Genomic DNA, 17471 nt, shown 5'->3' on the forward strand with positions numbered 1-17471 from the left:
GCTCAAACCTAATTTTTATTTTAGCCCCTTCTTGCAGCGTACCCAACTCCTTTCTGGCACCTTGTTCCTGCCCCATTCTTTTACATCTGTTGGTTATATCCCACTTCTGCCGACACCTTCTGCCATTTTCATTTTATTGAATGAGTTCTGGCTAAGAGTCTGAGCTTATTCTCCTTTGTTGGATATACATTCATTTTCTTATAATTTGAAAAAGGATGAGGATGGCATGATGAAAAAGAGGGGAAAAAAGAAAGCATGATTCAGTCTAGTTTAGTTGACTTTGAAATCCACGAAGACTCATGGATGGAGTAAAGGGGTAAATTAAAGGACAAGGGAATAATTAGGGGGGAAAAGTTGATGAGGAACGATGGAGCAGAAGACATGTCAGGGTTACAGGGTTACCAAAAGTAACAGATGGGAACGAGAAGGAGAAAGATCAGAAATGTCCAGAGAGAAATGTAAGTTCAAAAGATCATGAAAGTGATGGTAGGTGTTTTCAAAAGATTCTCATTACTAATAAAAAAACAACGAGAGAGGGGGAAAAAAGAAATGGACTAAAGAGCTGAGTGTTAGGGGTCAGGAGGAGAACATGTGACTCAAACAAAGGACATAGTGGAGCAAAAGAAATTCAGAGACACGAAAAGTGGGCAAAAGGTGTCTTGGAGAGAAAAGCAGAGACCTCGAAAAAGGAGAACACGAGAGATGAGTGGGGCGGAGGTGCAGCTTGACAGAGGTTAGCATGGGAGGGTGAAGAGTGATATATATATAAAAAAAAGAACAGCGGTGCAGTTAAAGGTGAAAGCCCTGGGGAGAGAGGGTGGGGGGGGTGCAAAAAGAGGTTGACAGAATAAAGTAGAGATGGAGGAGCCTTACGGTGGGGGAATGGAAGGTGAGAGACTGAGACCAAGTGAACAGGAGAGCCAGCCAAAGAAAAGGAGGCGAAAATGGGAGGAGAAAGTGGAGGGCAGGAGTGTCGGGGGACTGTCACCGTTCTTTCGCCTGTCACACACACAGATGTTCAGGGAGGAGAGAAGGAGCAGGAGGGGAGGATAGGGAAGAGAGCAAGGGAGCAGAGAAGGTCAAAGAAAGCGCCTCAGAGGAACAAACGATGGAGAGGAGAAAGGTGAGTAGCACTGAGAAAAAGATCAGAAGAGCATGAAAGGATGGAGAACAAGCACTTTTTTTTCCAGTGAAGCTTATTATTTTTAAAAGCTCTGTATTGCAAATATCAAGCTCCTTGACTTCATAATAGACACTTTATGTGCCCTTTTCCTCCAAAATACAAGTCAGCATTGAAGAATAAAGTAATGTTAAAAGGAAGCAAAAAAGAGAAAAAAAACCTGTAAAAACTAATATGGACTGTGCAGATCAAGGTAAAATTTATAAAAATAAAGAACCTAATAACTTACTCTAGAGTGCATTGCTGTTTCTATTAAACGTGACTGAGATACATGATGTGCTGTGCAGTGATGCACAATTGAAGGTTGCAAAAATTGCTATATGGACAAAAGTATTGGGTCACTTACACATTACACCCACAGTGCCATGCTACAATAATACATATAGAGAAAAACCCAACAATCATATGACCGATTCTCTTTTAATTGTGACTAGTTCTTTTAAGGGCCCTAAAACTGGTGTTCTGAACTAAACAGCTTATTAGGAAGGATGAAATGAAAATATAATAAAATAAAAATGTCTTTATGCGGTGTGAGATTAAAGAGATTCAAAAAAGGAACAACCACGAGTGACTAAAAGAATGCTGGAGTTTCTCCAAGCGTGCAAAACAAGGTTTGAGCTATCTGTGATGACACAGATAACCCAGTATTGTAGTAACCACACACAGCTGAAGTGTGTTCTGCAGCTGAATCATAACAGTATCACACTGATGGTGACCACTAACATTTACACACAAGCATAAGAGTCCATATAAATTCATTTGTAATCACATACACCCACTTCTTAAGATCTCAAAGAACTGAAGTGATGTGTCTGTTTGTGCATGTGTGTGTGTGTGTGTGTGTGTGTGTGTGTGTGTGTGTGTGTGTGTGTGTGTGAGAAAATACATGACAATACAATAAAAGTCAATAAAAATCAGCCCAAGAATGTGGAGGGCACAGATACATGTACCAACAGCAACATACTTATTAAGGAAAGAGAGGGGGATATAATAGTGAGAAAATCACACCAGGAGGTGGCCTTTGGGACCCATCGCCAAAAGTGGATGCTTTCTGAGAATCCCAGCTAATGTAGTCGGTGTGGATCACGTCTCACACAGTTCAAAAAACCCCGGACTACAGTGTGTCATTAGTCCAGACCACAAGCAAAGATACAAAAGCTCCCTCTGGTTGCTTTGTACACCGAATCAGTGTTCCACCGCCTCAGCAAGTGTTGCACTGCTGTGTTTTCTGCTCTTTGTTCATCAGTGGGTACGCTGTCAACTGGATTCCCTGCTCTAGGTTTATATATTTGGACAAGCCATTGGTTTGTCCATCACTTCTTCCTGGAGTGTAAAATGTATATAGGTATATGCAGTGTGGTCATCTGTTTGAGTATGATAATGAAAAAGGTCATTTTAATTTTCCATTCCTAGAAAGGAAATATAAAATCTGCTGTTAATTACTTTTTCATGGGTAAATGGCTCTCGCAGTCACTCAGAGATGATGAACATAACGAATGAGGGGAAAGGGGATATTGCAGAGAAAAACTGGTAATTAAGATTTCTAAATAAAAGAGTTTATTTAGTGAAAGGTCAGAGTTGTGCGGATGTGTAATGGAGATGCAGTGTGATTGTGGAGGGATGACGAACAGCCGGTGATAGGCATTACATACAAGCAAACATGACAGTGGCAAGGCAAGCATCAAACAAGAGAACATCTCTCCTCTGTCTCGCTGACAGTGTGGGTGAATGTGGGGGTTGGCATGTGCACATGGCAGATTTCATGTCTTTGCATCCTGCTCAGAAATGTTTCATGGCGTCTTTGTGTGGCTTTATGTTTGTGTGCTCCGGCACCCGAGAGAACATGCGTGAGTGTATTTATCAAAGGTGCCGCTTTTGATACCAAAACCACATTAACAAAAAGTATAACGTCTTAATTAATTAGAATGCGAGGCCGCCGGAAAAAGGGAGCAGAGAGAAAACAGCTGGTTAGCCCTCTGCTAGTACTTCATCTTTCTGTCATGGAGCAAAGGGAGCGGATGGAGACAGAGTAATTTAATTAGGAGAGGACCGCCATTATCGATGGATGACTGCAATGGCTGGAGACATCAAACAAGTTTGCAAGATGACAGTGAAAAGTAAAGCATGAATAGGGAAAGGGAATGTGGTTAATTGTGCAGGAAGTCGGAGGAAAGTTGTGCTGCGGTTGTGACGTCCTTCATTCGAATAAGTAGGTATAAGAGTGGAACTTTTTCAAACTTGGAAAAAAAGTTGGAAAAGTATATACCAGGATGAGAAGAGAAAAAAATAGCTAATGAGGTTTGGGAAGAAAGAATAGACAGGCTGTGAAAAAGGAGTGTGGGATTGAGAATGTTACAGTAGAAAATAGAAATTGTATGGAGGGAAAATGACATAGAGAGAAAGACAAAGGGAGAGAGAGGATGAGATGGAGGGCAGGGAGAGACAAGACGAAGGACAGAGGAGCACAGAAATAGAGGGATATGAATTAGAGAAAGGTTGAAAAAGAAAATGGAATGTAAGGATCAGTGGCCACGTGTTTGTGATTAGCAGCTAAATCTCATGCTTGGCCACGTTTGCACCGCGGAGCAACATGGCCGCACACATGTGCTCACACGCCTGTAGGTACATCCACCGAGGCATGGGTTTACTCATCTCTCACTTTTCACATAAAAGTGGCATCCATTGTTATCTTACCCTGTCTGAGTGTTTGTCTCTGTACAAAGCGCAAATACTTTTTAGACTTGTTTTTTCTGAATGACGGCTATGTGGGAATAACCCATTACCAAGTGTTGTTCCAGAGCGGCAGAGATAATGAGATGTACCCACATGGAAATTTGATACTTCTCTGAGATTGCATTGAAAAAAAAAAGGAATCCAAAGTGTCAGTAGTTACACAGCTTCTACCAAATTATCAGTCATTCAGGCCTTATCACAGCTCGGTTACCATGTCCTCCCATCTTCAGCTTGTTCTCTTTTCCCATGCCTGTCTGTTCCCACTCTTTCTTTCTCTCACTCCACAGTGTCTTCCTCTTCACCCTCACCTCGACACATTTCCAGTCTCCATTGTCTTTATCCTATCCATTCCTCTTCTATTTTAACCTGTATCCACAGGGCATCTGTCTTCAACTGGCAGCACTGAACACATGCAGATCACAGCTCTTGTGGTTGCTATGTGACAAGTGCAAACCTATTTGGAGCACATCTTTTACTTTTTCTGGCTCATGGTCTGCTTTTACATCCAAAATTCCAACGACATAACCAGAGAAAGAACTGTCATTGGAATGTATGGCCAAAGCCCATAGTCAAGAGGTGTTTTAACTATTTTTATGACACAGAAGCAGGTTGCACAACAGAAAGCAAAAGTTTTATTTGGCTGCTGCAAAAAAGGTCTAAAAAGAAATACAAAAGTCCACAAAACACACCAATCCAAAAGGAGCATCAGCTGGGAAAGTTGGAGAAGGGCAGGGCTATATATATGCTACAGTTAGGTCCAGTGATATTTGGACAGAGACAACTTTTTTCATTTTTTGGTTCTTACGTACACTACCACAATCAATTTTGAATAAAATAATGTGCAGACTTTCAGCTGTAATTTGTTGGCTTGAACAAAAACATTTTTGGAACTAAAACATTTATTCAGGGGCACAAAAGTAATTGGACGAATTAAATAAATTAAAATAAAATGTTTATTTCTAATGGACATCACCAGGTGCTGGGTTTCCTGCTTTTTAATGTTCTGCCAGGCCTTTACTTTCAGATTCTGTTTGTTTTGGGGTCTTTCTTTCAGTTTGACTTATTTAGCTGGATTAGAGCAGACAGCATGACTCTGAACATCTCAGAATTCATTCAGCTGCTTCTGTCCTCATTCACATCATCAATAAACACTAGTGTCCCAGTGCCACTGGGGGCCATACATACTCAAGCCATCACACTGCCCCCACCGTGTATTACGATGTGGTTTGCTTTGGAGCTGTGCCACGCCTTCTCCATACTTTTTCTTGCCACCATTCTGGTAGAGGTTGATCGTGGTTTCATTTGTCCAAAAGCAAAATCCAGCCTAGCCTTTCTATTTGTGAGGCTTATGAGTGGCTTGCACCTTGCAGTGAACCCTCTGTATTTACTTTCATGGAGTCTTCTCTTTATTGTAGACTTTGATATCGATACGCCGACCTCCTGGAGAGTGTTGTTCACGTGGTTGGCTGTTGTATTAGCCTCTTCACCATGGAAATAATTCTGCGATCATCCACCACTATTGTCTTCCATGGATGTCCAGGTCTTTTTGTGTTGCTGAGGTCACCAGTGCTTTATTTCTTTCTAAGGATGTACCAAACTGTAGATTTTGGCACTCCTAATATTGCAGCAATTTCTTAGATGGGTTTCTTCTGTTTTTGCAGCTTATGGGTGGCTTGTTTCACCTGCATGGACTCCTCCTCTGACGATGATGTTTTCTGTTCACAGCAAAATCTTCCAAATGTAAGCACCACACTGTCATGGGCCTGAGTCTGTGACTCAGGGCTTTTGTATTAATGAATTATCTTGTGTTCTGGTGATGTTTTCTGTTAAGGTTTTCCTAGTTAGAATTTGGTGTTGTGCTCCCTCTGTTTAGTGTCAAGTCATCCCTGTCTGTGTGTATATTTCCTGTTTTACTTTGAAGTTCTGTGTCTCGTGTCTTGTCATATCAATTAGGATCTGCTGTGCCTCCCTCCTGTTTTGCCATTCCTCATTCCCTCCGTGTGTATTTATCATGTGTGTTTACCTGTGCTCGTTGTCAGTTCATCTGCGTTAGTTGGTGTTTCTCCGTCTCTCTGCCCTCAGCTCGTGTTTCTCCCTGTATGTTGTGTATTCCAGGTTTATTAGTTTTGCCCAGTTCAGGTTCGTGTCTTAGTGCCATCCTTACCACCCTCGTTTCTGTTTGTACTTCACCCATTGTAAATAAAATGCTCACTCGCAACAAGTCAGTTCCTGCATTTTGGGTCCTTTTCGCCCAGGCACCACACGACTGTCGCCGCAACCGTGACACACACATCAAATCAACTCCAGTCATTTTATCTGCTTAGCTGATAATGACATAAGAAAGGAATTGCCCACAACTGCCCAATAAATAGCCTTTGAGTCAATTGTCCAGTTACATTTGGTCCCTTTAAAATGAGGTTGGCACATGTTAAGGAGCTGAATCTCCTAAACGCTTCATCCAGTTTGAATGTGGATACCCTCAAATGAAAGCTGCGAGTCTACATATGATGTCCATGTCTATTATATAACTATAATTGGAAAATGTTTCAGTAAACAGGTAAAAAAAAAACAACTAAAAAAAAGTCAGTGTCCAAATATATATGGACCTAACTGTATAGACAAGACACAGGTGGAAGCAGGAAACGGATGAAAGCAATGAGGAAAAAAGAGAGACAATCACAAAGTTTGAGTGACAAAGAGAGTCAATAAAACACATGGAAATCAGTTATTAAATTCAAACTGGAGGTAACCAAAAGATAATCAACCAAAACTGAAACACTAAACAATATGACAAAGACAGAATAACACAGCAGGGATAGGAAATGGAGAAAGTAAAAAGAACAAAACCCAAACAAAATGGCACAGGAAAGCCAAGAAAATATCAGGACCATGGCCTTATTAGTATTAATCATGTCTATGTAAGCGGCTGTCTAATGCCCTGACGCCCCTTTTCATGTCAAAGCAAATGAGAAAACATTTACTGACCTCATTCCAAGTTAACCTTGGGCACAACGAATTTGAAATAAAAAGTAATTTTCTTCAGATGAAACTTTAAACAAGACAGACGGGGGTGTTAAGCAAGCATGGTCTGCAAAAAGATTTGATATGAGTTGCATCACAGAAAGTGTAGATGCTTGATGCATAGCAGCAGCTATGGGCTGGGCTCTGATTTTGACCATTTTATTATTCAGGGTCACACATGTTTTACAAGGGTTACTCCAGCAGTTTCAAATAAAATGAATGCACACTGTATTTTACAACTGTTTAATATTTTATCAAACGAGTAGTCAGTCTTTAAAGTGTTTTGTGACCTTTTTCAAACATGTATGTGGTTGAAATCTTAGAGCTGAAGAGATGTGAAGAACTTTTCTTTTTCTACACTTCATTAGCTGTCATCTGGTCTTTCTTCATGTCTACCTGTCTCTTTTTCCCCCCGCACTTGTCTATCTAGACCAAAAGGTTTTTGGCTGCAAGAGAAGCTGGTTCACCTTTTCGTTTGTCTGACGTCCTTGAGTTTCACAGGGCCTGGCACATTAACTAACACTAAAGGGAGACAGTTGGGGGGTGGGAGCATGGACATTTGGGAGAGGGTGAGGGGTGATGGTGAGAGAGAGAGAAAGTCAAGACTATTAGGGGAAATGAGAGAGATAACAACGGCAGGAATGTTGGAGGTTGAAAAAGGGAAAAGATGGAGGGAGGTAAATGTGAGATAAAATGGTGAGACGCAGAAATTGCAAATTAAAAGAAGACTGGCAAAGGAGGAGGCTGTAGCTCAGGTGCTGCGTATATTTCTTGTCTACCAATGGGAAAGCTGGGGGATTGAGCTCCAGATCCTCCTGTCCATGTGTCTAAGTATCCTTGGGCAAGATACTGACACCCAGGTTGCCCCGATCCATCCATCCAAGTGTGAGTGTGTGAATGTTAGATAGAAGTGCTTAGATACAGATAAAAGCACTGTGTCAATGCTAAATAATTGAGGAGGAAGGTGCTGTGTAAGTGTTAACAAAAGAAAGACAAAACAGTCTTTTCTGACTGTTTTTAGAATGCAGAGGCAGAACTGTCCCTGCTTGATTTATGTAAGTGCAAAAAAAAAAGAAAGTAGAAATACAAAACAAATCTAGCATCACGCCACATCTAATAATACATTTCTAAGAAAAATGAACTAAAGCTGTTAACAGTCAATCTTTTCTGGTTTAAATAAGATGCAATTTTGTTAATAACATAATGTGTTAATTAAAGGATCTTAAGTGACTCTGTTTTATAAGTTAAGTAAAAAAAAAAAAGGTCTAGCACTATAATGGAACAATTAAGAATACAGCAATGTTCACAAGCCCATTCATGTTTAGTCATTTTGTACATAAAGGCACACAAATACATACTGTGCCTATAAAAAACTAATAAAATGTGTCATCTTAAAATGAAAAAGCAAAGTAGGAATGACCACCAGGATCCTGGTAACTGGCAGGCTTACACAAGATAGCTGCCTGCTGGAAAATCACTATGGCACCATCTAACTCCATCTCTCATTCACACACACATCTACAGGACTGTGCATCGAAAATTGGATGCACACACCCGACGCGCACATCACTATAACCTAAAACTCTAATAGCTGTCAGCGTTCACAGCCCAATGTGCTTAGCTTAAGATGATTGGTGTGTCCCATTGATTTTGTGCCTCTGCTGTTCCATGGCACTGGGAGATTGGAGTAGATTGGATTATCAGCACATACTCATGTCACTGACGGCAAATTTGGCTGCCAAATGTAACGGCTTGAAGGAACCCCTCCTTATAATATGTGTAAATGTGTAGTGCCGTCCTGTTTTTGTCAATACAAGTGCTTTGAAATGTTTGTGTTCCAGTGAAAGTGCGAGTGTTTAATGTGTGGACTTGTTTTTGTCATGCCTCACAGGGTTTCTGTAAATGTGAGCATGAGTCATGTAGAAGCTAAATTGGCTTTTCGCTTGTTTTCTCATTCAGTGCATGTTTTGTCTGTAAAGAAAATCACTGTAATTCTAAGAATATGTGCAATATGGATGACTCTCATGCATCTTTGCTTGAATATGTATATTTTTGGGGGGAGTTAGGGTTTGTATTTGTGCATTATGTCTCTAGTATTGTGAATACTGATATGCCTTCCCTTCCCTTTCTCACGCTGCCATATCTCAGTCAACATTACTCTTTACTCCTACTGGTAGATGACTTAATCGCTTGTGCCCACCTTCTTTGCATAAGCAACAATTACTCCCTACCACTGTTGATATTTGCCTAATTTCATTAACATTTCCTGGTCTTTGGTCTCCACGTTGCTGCCAGTTTTCATTTTCATGTATGACCTTTAGGAAATCAATACTGATTTGACCATTTTCATTCACAATCAAACCAATTTCTCACTGGATGCTTTTCTTAGATGGCAACAAACAAACAAACAGACATACGTTCATAGCAAATACAATTTCCTTTGCAATCCTGCCACTTTGTGGTCTCCATGCTTACAGAGTGATGATTACTTGGTAGTTTTAGCCACTGATCACTTTTAACTCAATATAATCTTGGCACATTTAACACAAAGTCAGCAGCTGATGGAAACTGTTTGTTGTTAATCACAATGGTGGCTCAATATGCCAAGGACTCCTGATGTGAAAAATGAAGCTTTGCCAAAAAGTGAGGTTCTAGGCTAATATTGATTTTGTGTCTTCCCTGTTTCATAGCACTGGAAGAGCACATATTCATGCCAATAACAGTACATTTGGCTGTCAAATGTAGCTGCTTGCATCTAAATGCAAGTCAAAATGATAGAGCGAAGGGAGACTCTCTACAGCTAAAACACAGAAACTGTCAGGGTCCCTGTGCCTACCCGGTCGGCTCAGTACGGTTACATATGTTTTGTATTCCTTTTTTTTATTTTTTTCCTGCTCTCTCCTTTCCCCTCTTTCCCTCCTCCCTCTGCCTGGGCGGAGCTCACCTGCGGGCTCCTGCCCTTGGCCCACGCACCTGTGGCTCATCACGAGTGATCCAGCTCCTTTATAAGACGGCAGCCCTGTGTTTCTCGTCGCTGGACCGTTGCCGACCCTCGTCAGTGTAACCCCAGCTCAATGACTTCAGAAGTGTTTCATAGCGATTTACCTAACTACCCATTCGTGTCTCTGTGTACAGATTCCCTGGACCTACCCCTGTGTTACCCGAGTGAGTGGAGTGTGAGGAGGAGTGGACGGAGAGTGTGCGAGTGTGAAGAGGAGTGGACGGAGAGTGTGCGTGTCTTTCCCGTTCGTGTGTGGACCCCCGGAGCCCGGCTTTCCCCTCACTTTTGTAAATAATCACCTGGTGCATCATAATAAAGACTCTTGTGCTTTCAAGACCTAGAGCCTGCGCGTGAGTCCGTTCAGTCCCGTTGTGACAGAAACTGTACAGCATGTTTTGATATCATCGCTTGTCTCTGTGACATGCTTTCAACAACAGGTGAAAAGACATCTATTTAGACAAGCATTTGGGTGTTTTGAATTCTGTGTTGTTTCACCTGGTTCGTGTGAGATCATTTTAAACACATATCAGCTGTTTTCTTTTTTTAATTGATACCTCTGTAAAATATTTCATGACTGCTTTCTTGTCTATTGAAGCGCTATGCAAATACATTTTACTTCTTACTTTAACAACTGTTACAAATGTCATATTTTGAAGGTTGGCGCACATCAACAGTTAATGCAGTTTGCATTATAAATGTTTAATTATAGTATTTTAAAGTTAAGTAAATCTGTCTTGAAGTTGTAACGTTCACATCCAAACTGATTTCCAGAGGAATCCTTGACCGTCATCAGCTACTATACCTTAGAGAATCTCATCAAGGTGCTTCATATCCGAAGGTAGACCCTACAATAATACATACAGAGAAAAACCCAACAATCAAATGACCCCCTATCAGCAAGCACTTTGGCGACAGTCGAACGAAAAACTCCCTTTTAACAGGAAGAAACCTCCGACAGAACCAGGCTCAGGGAGGGACGGCCATCTGCCACGACAGGTTAGGAAGAGAGAAGGAAGACATGACAAAAAACATGGTGTGGAAGAGAGCCAGAGATTAATAACAAGTATTATTCAATGCAGAGAGGTCTGTTAACCCATAGTGAGTGAGAAAGGTGACTGAAGAAGAAATACAAAATGCATCATGGGAATCCCCCAGCAGACTATTGCAGCATAACTAAGGGAGGATTCAGGGTCACCTGATCCATCCCTAACTATATGCTTTAGAAAAAGGAATGTTTTAAGCCTAATCTTAAAAGTAGAAATAGTGTCTCCCAAAATCAATATGATATTCAACATTTGAACTTTCGACAGGGTAATCTTTTGGACGTCATGTAGATGTCTATGACTTGTGCAGGGAATTTACATGATTAATAAATGTAATGTTTTTTTTATTTACAAATATCAACATTGTTTCTCTCAACATGATACATATGAATACAGATTATTTATCAACAAAGATGCTTTATTATGTGTTGACCTACTAATTTATTTAGCGCATGGTTTTTTTTTTGTTTTGTTTGTTATTTTAAAGTTCCCTGTTTTTCTTTAACTAGTTTATTTATTTTAATTAATCACCTTATTTATTTGTAACTAGGTTAAAACTGTTATTTTTTTAAAATATTAAAAACATTAAAATCCATGTTAAATTCCATGTTGAAATGTAAATGAAGTAATAATGGTTAAAGTATTTATAAAATTTTTGGTATTCATTTTAAAAGGAGTAAAATGTGTTTAATAAGTTAAAAAAGTATTTGCATTAAATACCGTTTGTTTTTATTTTAGAGAGGTTAGTATCCTGTTTTATTGTGAAGAGCTGTGTAAGACGAAACTAGTGTGTTTGTGAAGTGGCCTGCTCTGGGAGATGTAAAATACGAAAAGTGTGTATTTATGAACTGGACTATTTGCCTGACAGTCTTTGTCAATGCACAGATGATATTTCTGCTCGAAATCCACCATGCAGCTGCTCACTTTTGCTTTAGCTCAGGAGCCCGCACCATCTTGGAGATGTCTGCTAATCACTCTGCATCCTTTTAAACATAACTGTTTCTGTACAGATAATATGCCCTCCACCCTCTGGAAACATGGGACTACAGAGCCTATACAATCAGAAGCATTATAAAAATGACATCTAAAATGAGTCTTACAAGTTTGACATTTAAAAGACGTCCACAACAACCACATTTGGACCATAAATAGTCCCTACCCAAAGGTCTTACAGACGTCAACACTAGAAGTATAATAGACGTCGCTAAAAAGACGCCGTCTGGCGTTACACAAACAACCCCTTCGGTGGACCAGAATTGTGCATCCAAAAATGACTTATAAAAGACGTCACTCCAACATCACTCTGCGCAAGTAAATTTCACAAAAATGCACACTACAGCTATTTTCATTCAAGTATTACTTAAGCTTTTACAAAAATAAACTGAATATATACACTTTATCCATTACATGCTCTCCAAGGACCGCTATCCTCCAGGAGAGGAAAAGAAAATGTGTTGGTGGGAAGAATGCTAAACTGTATTTTTACCATCCTTTCCTTATCCTTTTGAGAAATTGTTTTTCATTTTTTCATTGTTTCCTTCCCTATTTCCTTAATCGGTTGTTGGTGGGTGTCATTACAGGAGCTGCAGTCCCATTTAGTAGAAATAATTCTATTGGTATGATTAAACATACCAGATTACCTTGCTTTTATATGTCAGAGTTGTTGCCTCAGCTGTAGTGCGGCTATATTAGATGGAAAAGTATGAATTATTAATTGTATAAACACGGAGGGGTGTAAATGTCTGTCCCTATCTGTCTTTGCTGTGGACTGATGTGGAAATGAGCTTCAGTCTGAGTCACTGAGATAATGATTGAAGCCAAGAGAGGGAGGGCATGAGAGGAGAAGAAATATAAAGAAGTAGAAAGAAAGAAAAGAGAAAAAGAGGAGGAAGGTGGTGAGAGCAGCTGTGCAGCACTGAGAAGTGTGTCGCTCGATGAAGGCTTGAATGTTTATCTCACAGTGTGTCATCTCTAAAATCATCCATAAGGCTGTATGTACACGTACCTGAATTAGGTATTTACTTTTATCTCTGTCTACACTGCATGTAAGCAGAGCCCTCCAACAGAATGCATATATGTGTGAGTACATGGCCATCTGTAGGCTTGTCCGCATGTGTGTGTCCGCATGCACGTATGTCTGTGTGTGTTTGTATACCTCCTCTCCTGTTGAGCTTGGCATATCCAGGTGCATATCCACTGGAGAAGACAGACGAGCTGGTGAAGGCTGTGTGAGGCAGAGGAGAGGCAAGAGCCTCATCACACTTTTCTGTAGAGAGAAAGAACGCATATTAAAACAGAAGGAGTGAGAAACAGAAGAGGACGTTGGAAGAAAACAGAGGATATGATAAAGAGCTGTGTTTTTTTGCTTTACATACACACTTTTTCATGCATAGAAAATACATTAAGTAGTTGTTGGTCATTTTAAATCCTATTTAACTGTAATTCTATGAGAAAATCTCAACTTAGTCAAACCAATTTGGCAAATTCACGAACACATTGCAAAAATATCCACCTTAACAGGCAATCTGGCCTGGTAACTAAATGCAGATGCAAAGCTGATTTAAAAAACCAAACAACCAATCAAAACAGAGGAGAAATACAAGTGGCTAAAATGAATTGCCCCAGCCTGAGGTTAAACCCTACTAGGGCTGCCACGATTTGTCGACTAGTCACGATTACGTCGACTATCAAAATCGTCGACGACTGATTTAATAGTCGACGTGTCGTTTGAAGCTTTGTAAGATCGCAAAAGACGCAGGAATAATAGCAGGATTTAAGAGTGTAATAACGGACTGAAACAGAAGATGGCAGCACAGCATGTACAAGGATGCCAGCTGCCGTTAAACCCCGAAGAAGAAGAAGCAGCTGTGTCCCAGAATTCATAGCGCGGCCCAGCTTAGTTTCCAACAATGGCGGTAGCTAGTTAGTTTTAATATTACTCTTATTATTCTTTCTGGGTCACAAAATAAACGTTTAACATATTTTCAGGCGAGAATGTAGCTGTGTAAACCTCAAATATCTGCTCAGTTTATCAGGACACCACATATTTTCAAAAGCGCTCCGACGTTTTCGGAGACGTCTGTTACCCACTAGCTCGATAGCTAGCCGGGGGCTAGGTCACTAGCGCCGTGAGAACACCGGACTCCCGGCAAATTGTTTTCAAACCCACCGCCGTCTTTCGTGACTCAGGTTAAATATATATGAGTCACTTAGATAAATTAAAAATGTTATTGTTTGGCTTTTTTTTTAGTATTTTATTTGTTCCTGAGTAAATCGGTTTGGCTGAGATTAAAGTTATAGTTTTTACACAGCTGAATAAACGTCAAGCAGACAGCTGATTATCAGAAGTGTGAGATGCTGGAGAATATACTCCGGTGTCCTGTTATATTTTAGATAGCAAGGAGTTTATTAAACTTTACCGAAACAATCTGCAAATTTCATTAAAATTGAATAAACTATCATCTTGTCTTTATTTTTAGTTAGCACCTTAAAAGCTTAAAGCTGTAAGCTAATGATAGTTATATAAGAGCAGATGCTGCTGGTGCAATAAGCTGTAGTTTTACGTCCAGTGGATGATGATCTGATTAGTCGACTAATCGCATAAATAATCGGTGACTAGTCAACTATCAAAATAATCGTTTGTGGCAGCCCTAAACCCTACACATATTTATTCTGCATTTGTTCACTTCTGAAATTTGAAGTACGAAGTAGGCATTTATAAATGACTATGATGAAATTTTAGGTTTGATTTTTCTGCAAACAGATATAAATTTCAACTTCTTTCATTTAAATAGAAGTTTCATTGGGGTTGCTGTGAAGAAAATTATCTGAAAGACCACCACGGCGATGCTCCTCATAACCTCACTTTCAAGCTAACATTCTGCTAGTGCTCTCAAGAGAAAACAAAGAACGTGACGGCAGAGGAATACATATGAAACACACAAACACAGCAGAAATCAAAGGAAAGAAATACTGAATATTCCTCACATGCACACAGTGATTAAGTCTCTTCCCTCTCTTTTCTCTCAATCCACCCCTTTCACTCTCTCATCCACACAAACACACTCCCCTCTTCCAGTACATTAGGTTCCACGCAGAGAGAACTTGTGAATGGTCTGTCAGGTCAGGTAGGCACAGTCACTAGCTCTCTGTCATGTCCCACTACGTGTGTGTGTGCGCACAGAGTCTGAGTATGTATGAGGGAGAGTCAAATTTAGAAAAGAGTGTTGTTTCTCCTTCTGTGAATGTGCATAGACAGATCACACGTGTGTGTGTACAGTAGACTACATCTGGTGAAAGTCTCAAAGAGTTTGTGTTACAGGTGGGCTCATAGAGAATGGAAAATATCTAATCGTGACAATGTGTGTGGGTGTGTCCTTTTGTATGCTTGCATGCAAGTGTGCATTTCTCTTTGGAAAGCCTCCCTTGTGGTCTGAAAGAGCTCCACATTTTTCTCCTTTTGCTGCCTGCTTTGGCAGGTGGATATGCACAGAGACATCAAGGTTCTCCTTTATAAAAAGTAATGACATTTCTGGCACATTCATGTCACCCTGGAATATTAGCAAAGTCCACTTGCAACTGTCAGGCGTCTGACTCAGCATCATAGAATGGGAGAGAAGGGCAACAACGTGGTTTCAGGCAGCGGGATTTAAAAAGTCTGTTTGCATACTGTGTGAGGAGGTACGATTCTTTTAAAATGACTCAGGTGAGCCCGTGTCACCAGCTGCAACCCATGCCAGAACAGCTAGTGATGTGTTCCTGCTTATCTCCTTTTGCAGCTGTTCCACAGGTGCAGCTCTCGTGCAGCAGCATCTGGTCATGAAATTACAAGAAATCTTTGGGTCATGCTCAAGAGTCTCCAAATTTATTCTTGCATCCTAATTAATGATAATAGGATCCTCTATCACACAAACAAATGCACACGAGAGCTCCTTCACGGCTATGGACAAATGTTCTGCATCCATATATTCAACTGTTTGTGCAGTGATTGACACAAAGGCACAAACACTTGCGCTTAGATCCAGTCATACACTTGATGATTCTTCATTTTCATTCACACACTTGGGAACACAACAGCTTTACTGCAGCTTCCGTCTAATGAGTGTTTCTATAGGTTTGTTGGCAAAGACTTGCTCTAGCTGCACATGAACAGGCTTTGTAGGTCACACAAACACACACGCACGCACACACTCACACTAACAGAATACATTGAATAAAGGCTGGAAGAGGAGGCAGCAATGGAATGAAAGAAGGAGGCGAGTTAATAGAGAGAAAGTAGATTTTAAAGGAATCAAGGTGGTGAGAAATATAGTGAATTTCTTCAGTGCCTCCGCTTATTTCCTTAGGGCTCTCTAAACTCTCTTCTGGGGAGAAGCCGCTATACATGTACGGATTTTAGAGATCAGAAGATATATACTAAAAAAAATTAAATAAATGAAAAATGTGGAAAAGGTGGAAAGTCAACCTGTACCAAGGCCAATGTTCTATTTCACAATTTTAAAGAAAGTAACATGATTCAACATGAGATTCTTTTCCTCCTCTGTGCTCCACCTCTCCAACAGTTTGGTAGTATATGAGTAACCTTGCAGAAAAGAGAAAAAAAAATACAGAAAACGGTAATGATTGCATGCTTCCACAATGGCTTGTCTTGGTTGAAGAATGATGGTTCTAATATACAGTACTAATAATATAGTAGCTATTAACAACCCTGACCAGTAATGTGGAAATATCTTAAAATATGTGAAAAAGAACTTGGGTGAAAATGTGCTTTGCCTCTGAAAGCAGAACCCTGAATATTCGCAGCCATCACAAAGATCTATGAAACGAAACTTTAACTGTCTTTAATTTTGATAATGGCAAGACCTCCCGAGGCAAAATTGGTGGCTATGTTTACAAAGTGATTGATTAGACTTAAACGCAATTTGACCTCATAAGCTGCGCTCACTGTTTTCGCTATTACAGTACACTGCACCACATTTCCATTAAATCAGCTAAACAAAAAAAATTAGCATCTGTTTATTTGGGTCCTCGGTAAAGCTGCCAAATTCTTATTTTCCTTGCATCTCTATGTGTGCAGTTTATTTCTGGTGGTTGCTGTTGCTGTTGTTGCTGATTCCCAAGTCCAAAGGTATCCCCTGCCATGTGCATTACTCATGTATGTATTCACCCCTTATGTCTACTGGCTTCATAACATTCCACAGGCACTGATTCTACTCGCAGTTGAAATTTCATAGCATGCTGTTTTGATTCACAAGGGGACCGGTGATAACTACAACAACAGTAATTTTAATATTGCATGTTAAAATAAAAATTTGTTTGTGGTTGATGGAATTGCAGTAGCAGTTTTCTTCTTTTTTATACTGAAAGATGTACAATGGCTCATTCAAATGCAGACAATGTTAGACTCTCTGTAGCTTTCCTTCAGTGAAACGCCAGTGCTTCGGTATTGATCAGCTATTTTATTCCAGTGCTGAATATTTTAAGAAACCCAGAG

At 40.1% G+C, this 17471-nt stretch overlaps 1 protein-coding gene across 2 annotated transcripts in view; it reads right to left on the reverse strand.

Annotated features, from left to right (window-relative positions):
- cntnap2a (contactin associated protein 2a) overlaps nt 1-17471 on the reverse strand; it is a 398709-nt gene that overhangs the window by 232690 nt on the left and 148548 nt on the right. For both annotated transcript variants that reach the window (XM_085362984.1, XM_085362983.1), the window contains exon 2: nt 13134-13244. In XM_085362984.1, coding sequence (XP_085219110.1) covers nt 13134-13244 — 111 coding nt within the window. The remainder of the gene's footprint in view (nt 1-13133; nt 13245-17471) is intronic.

Source organism: Diplotaxodon limnothrissa, linkage group LG9 (genome assembly GCF_057381915.1).
Source record: "Diplotaxodon limnothrissa isolate DT_005_m linkage group LG9, D_limnothrissa_male_GT1.1, whole genome shotgun sequence".
NCBI lineage: Eukaryota > Metazoa > Chordata > Actinopteri > Cichliformes > Cichlidae > Diplotaxodon > Diplotaxodon limnothrissa.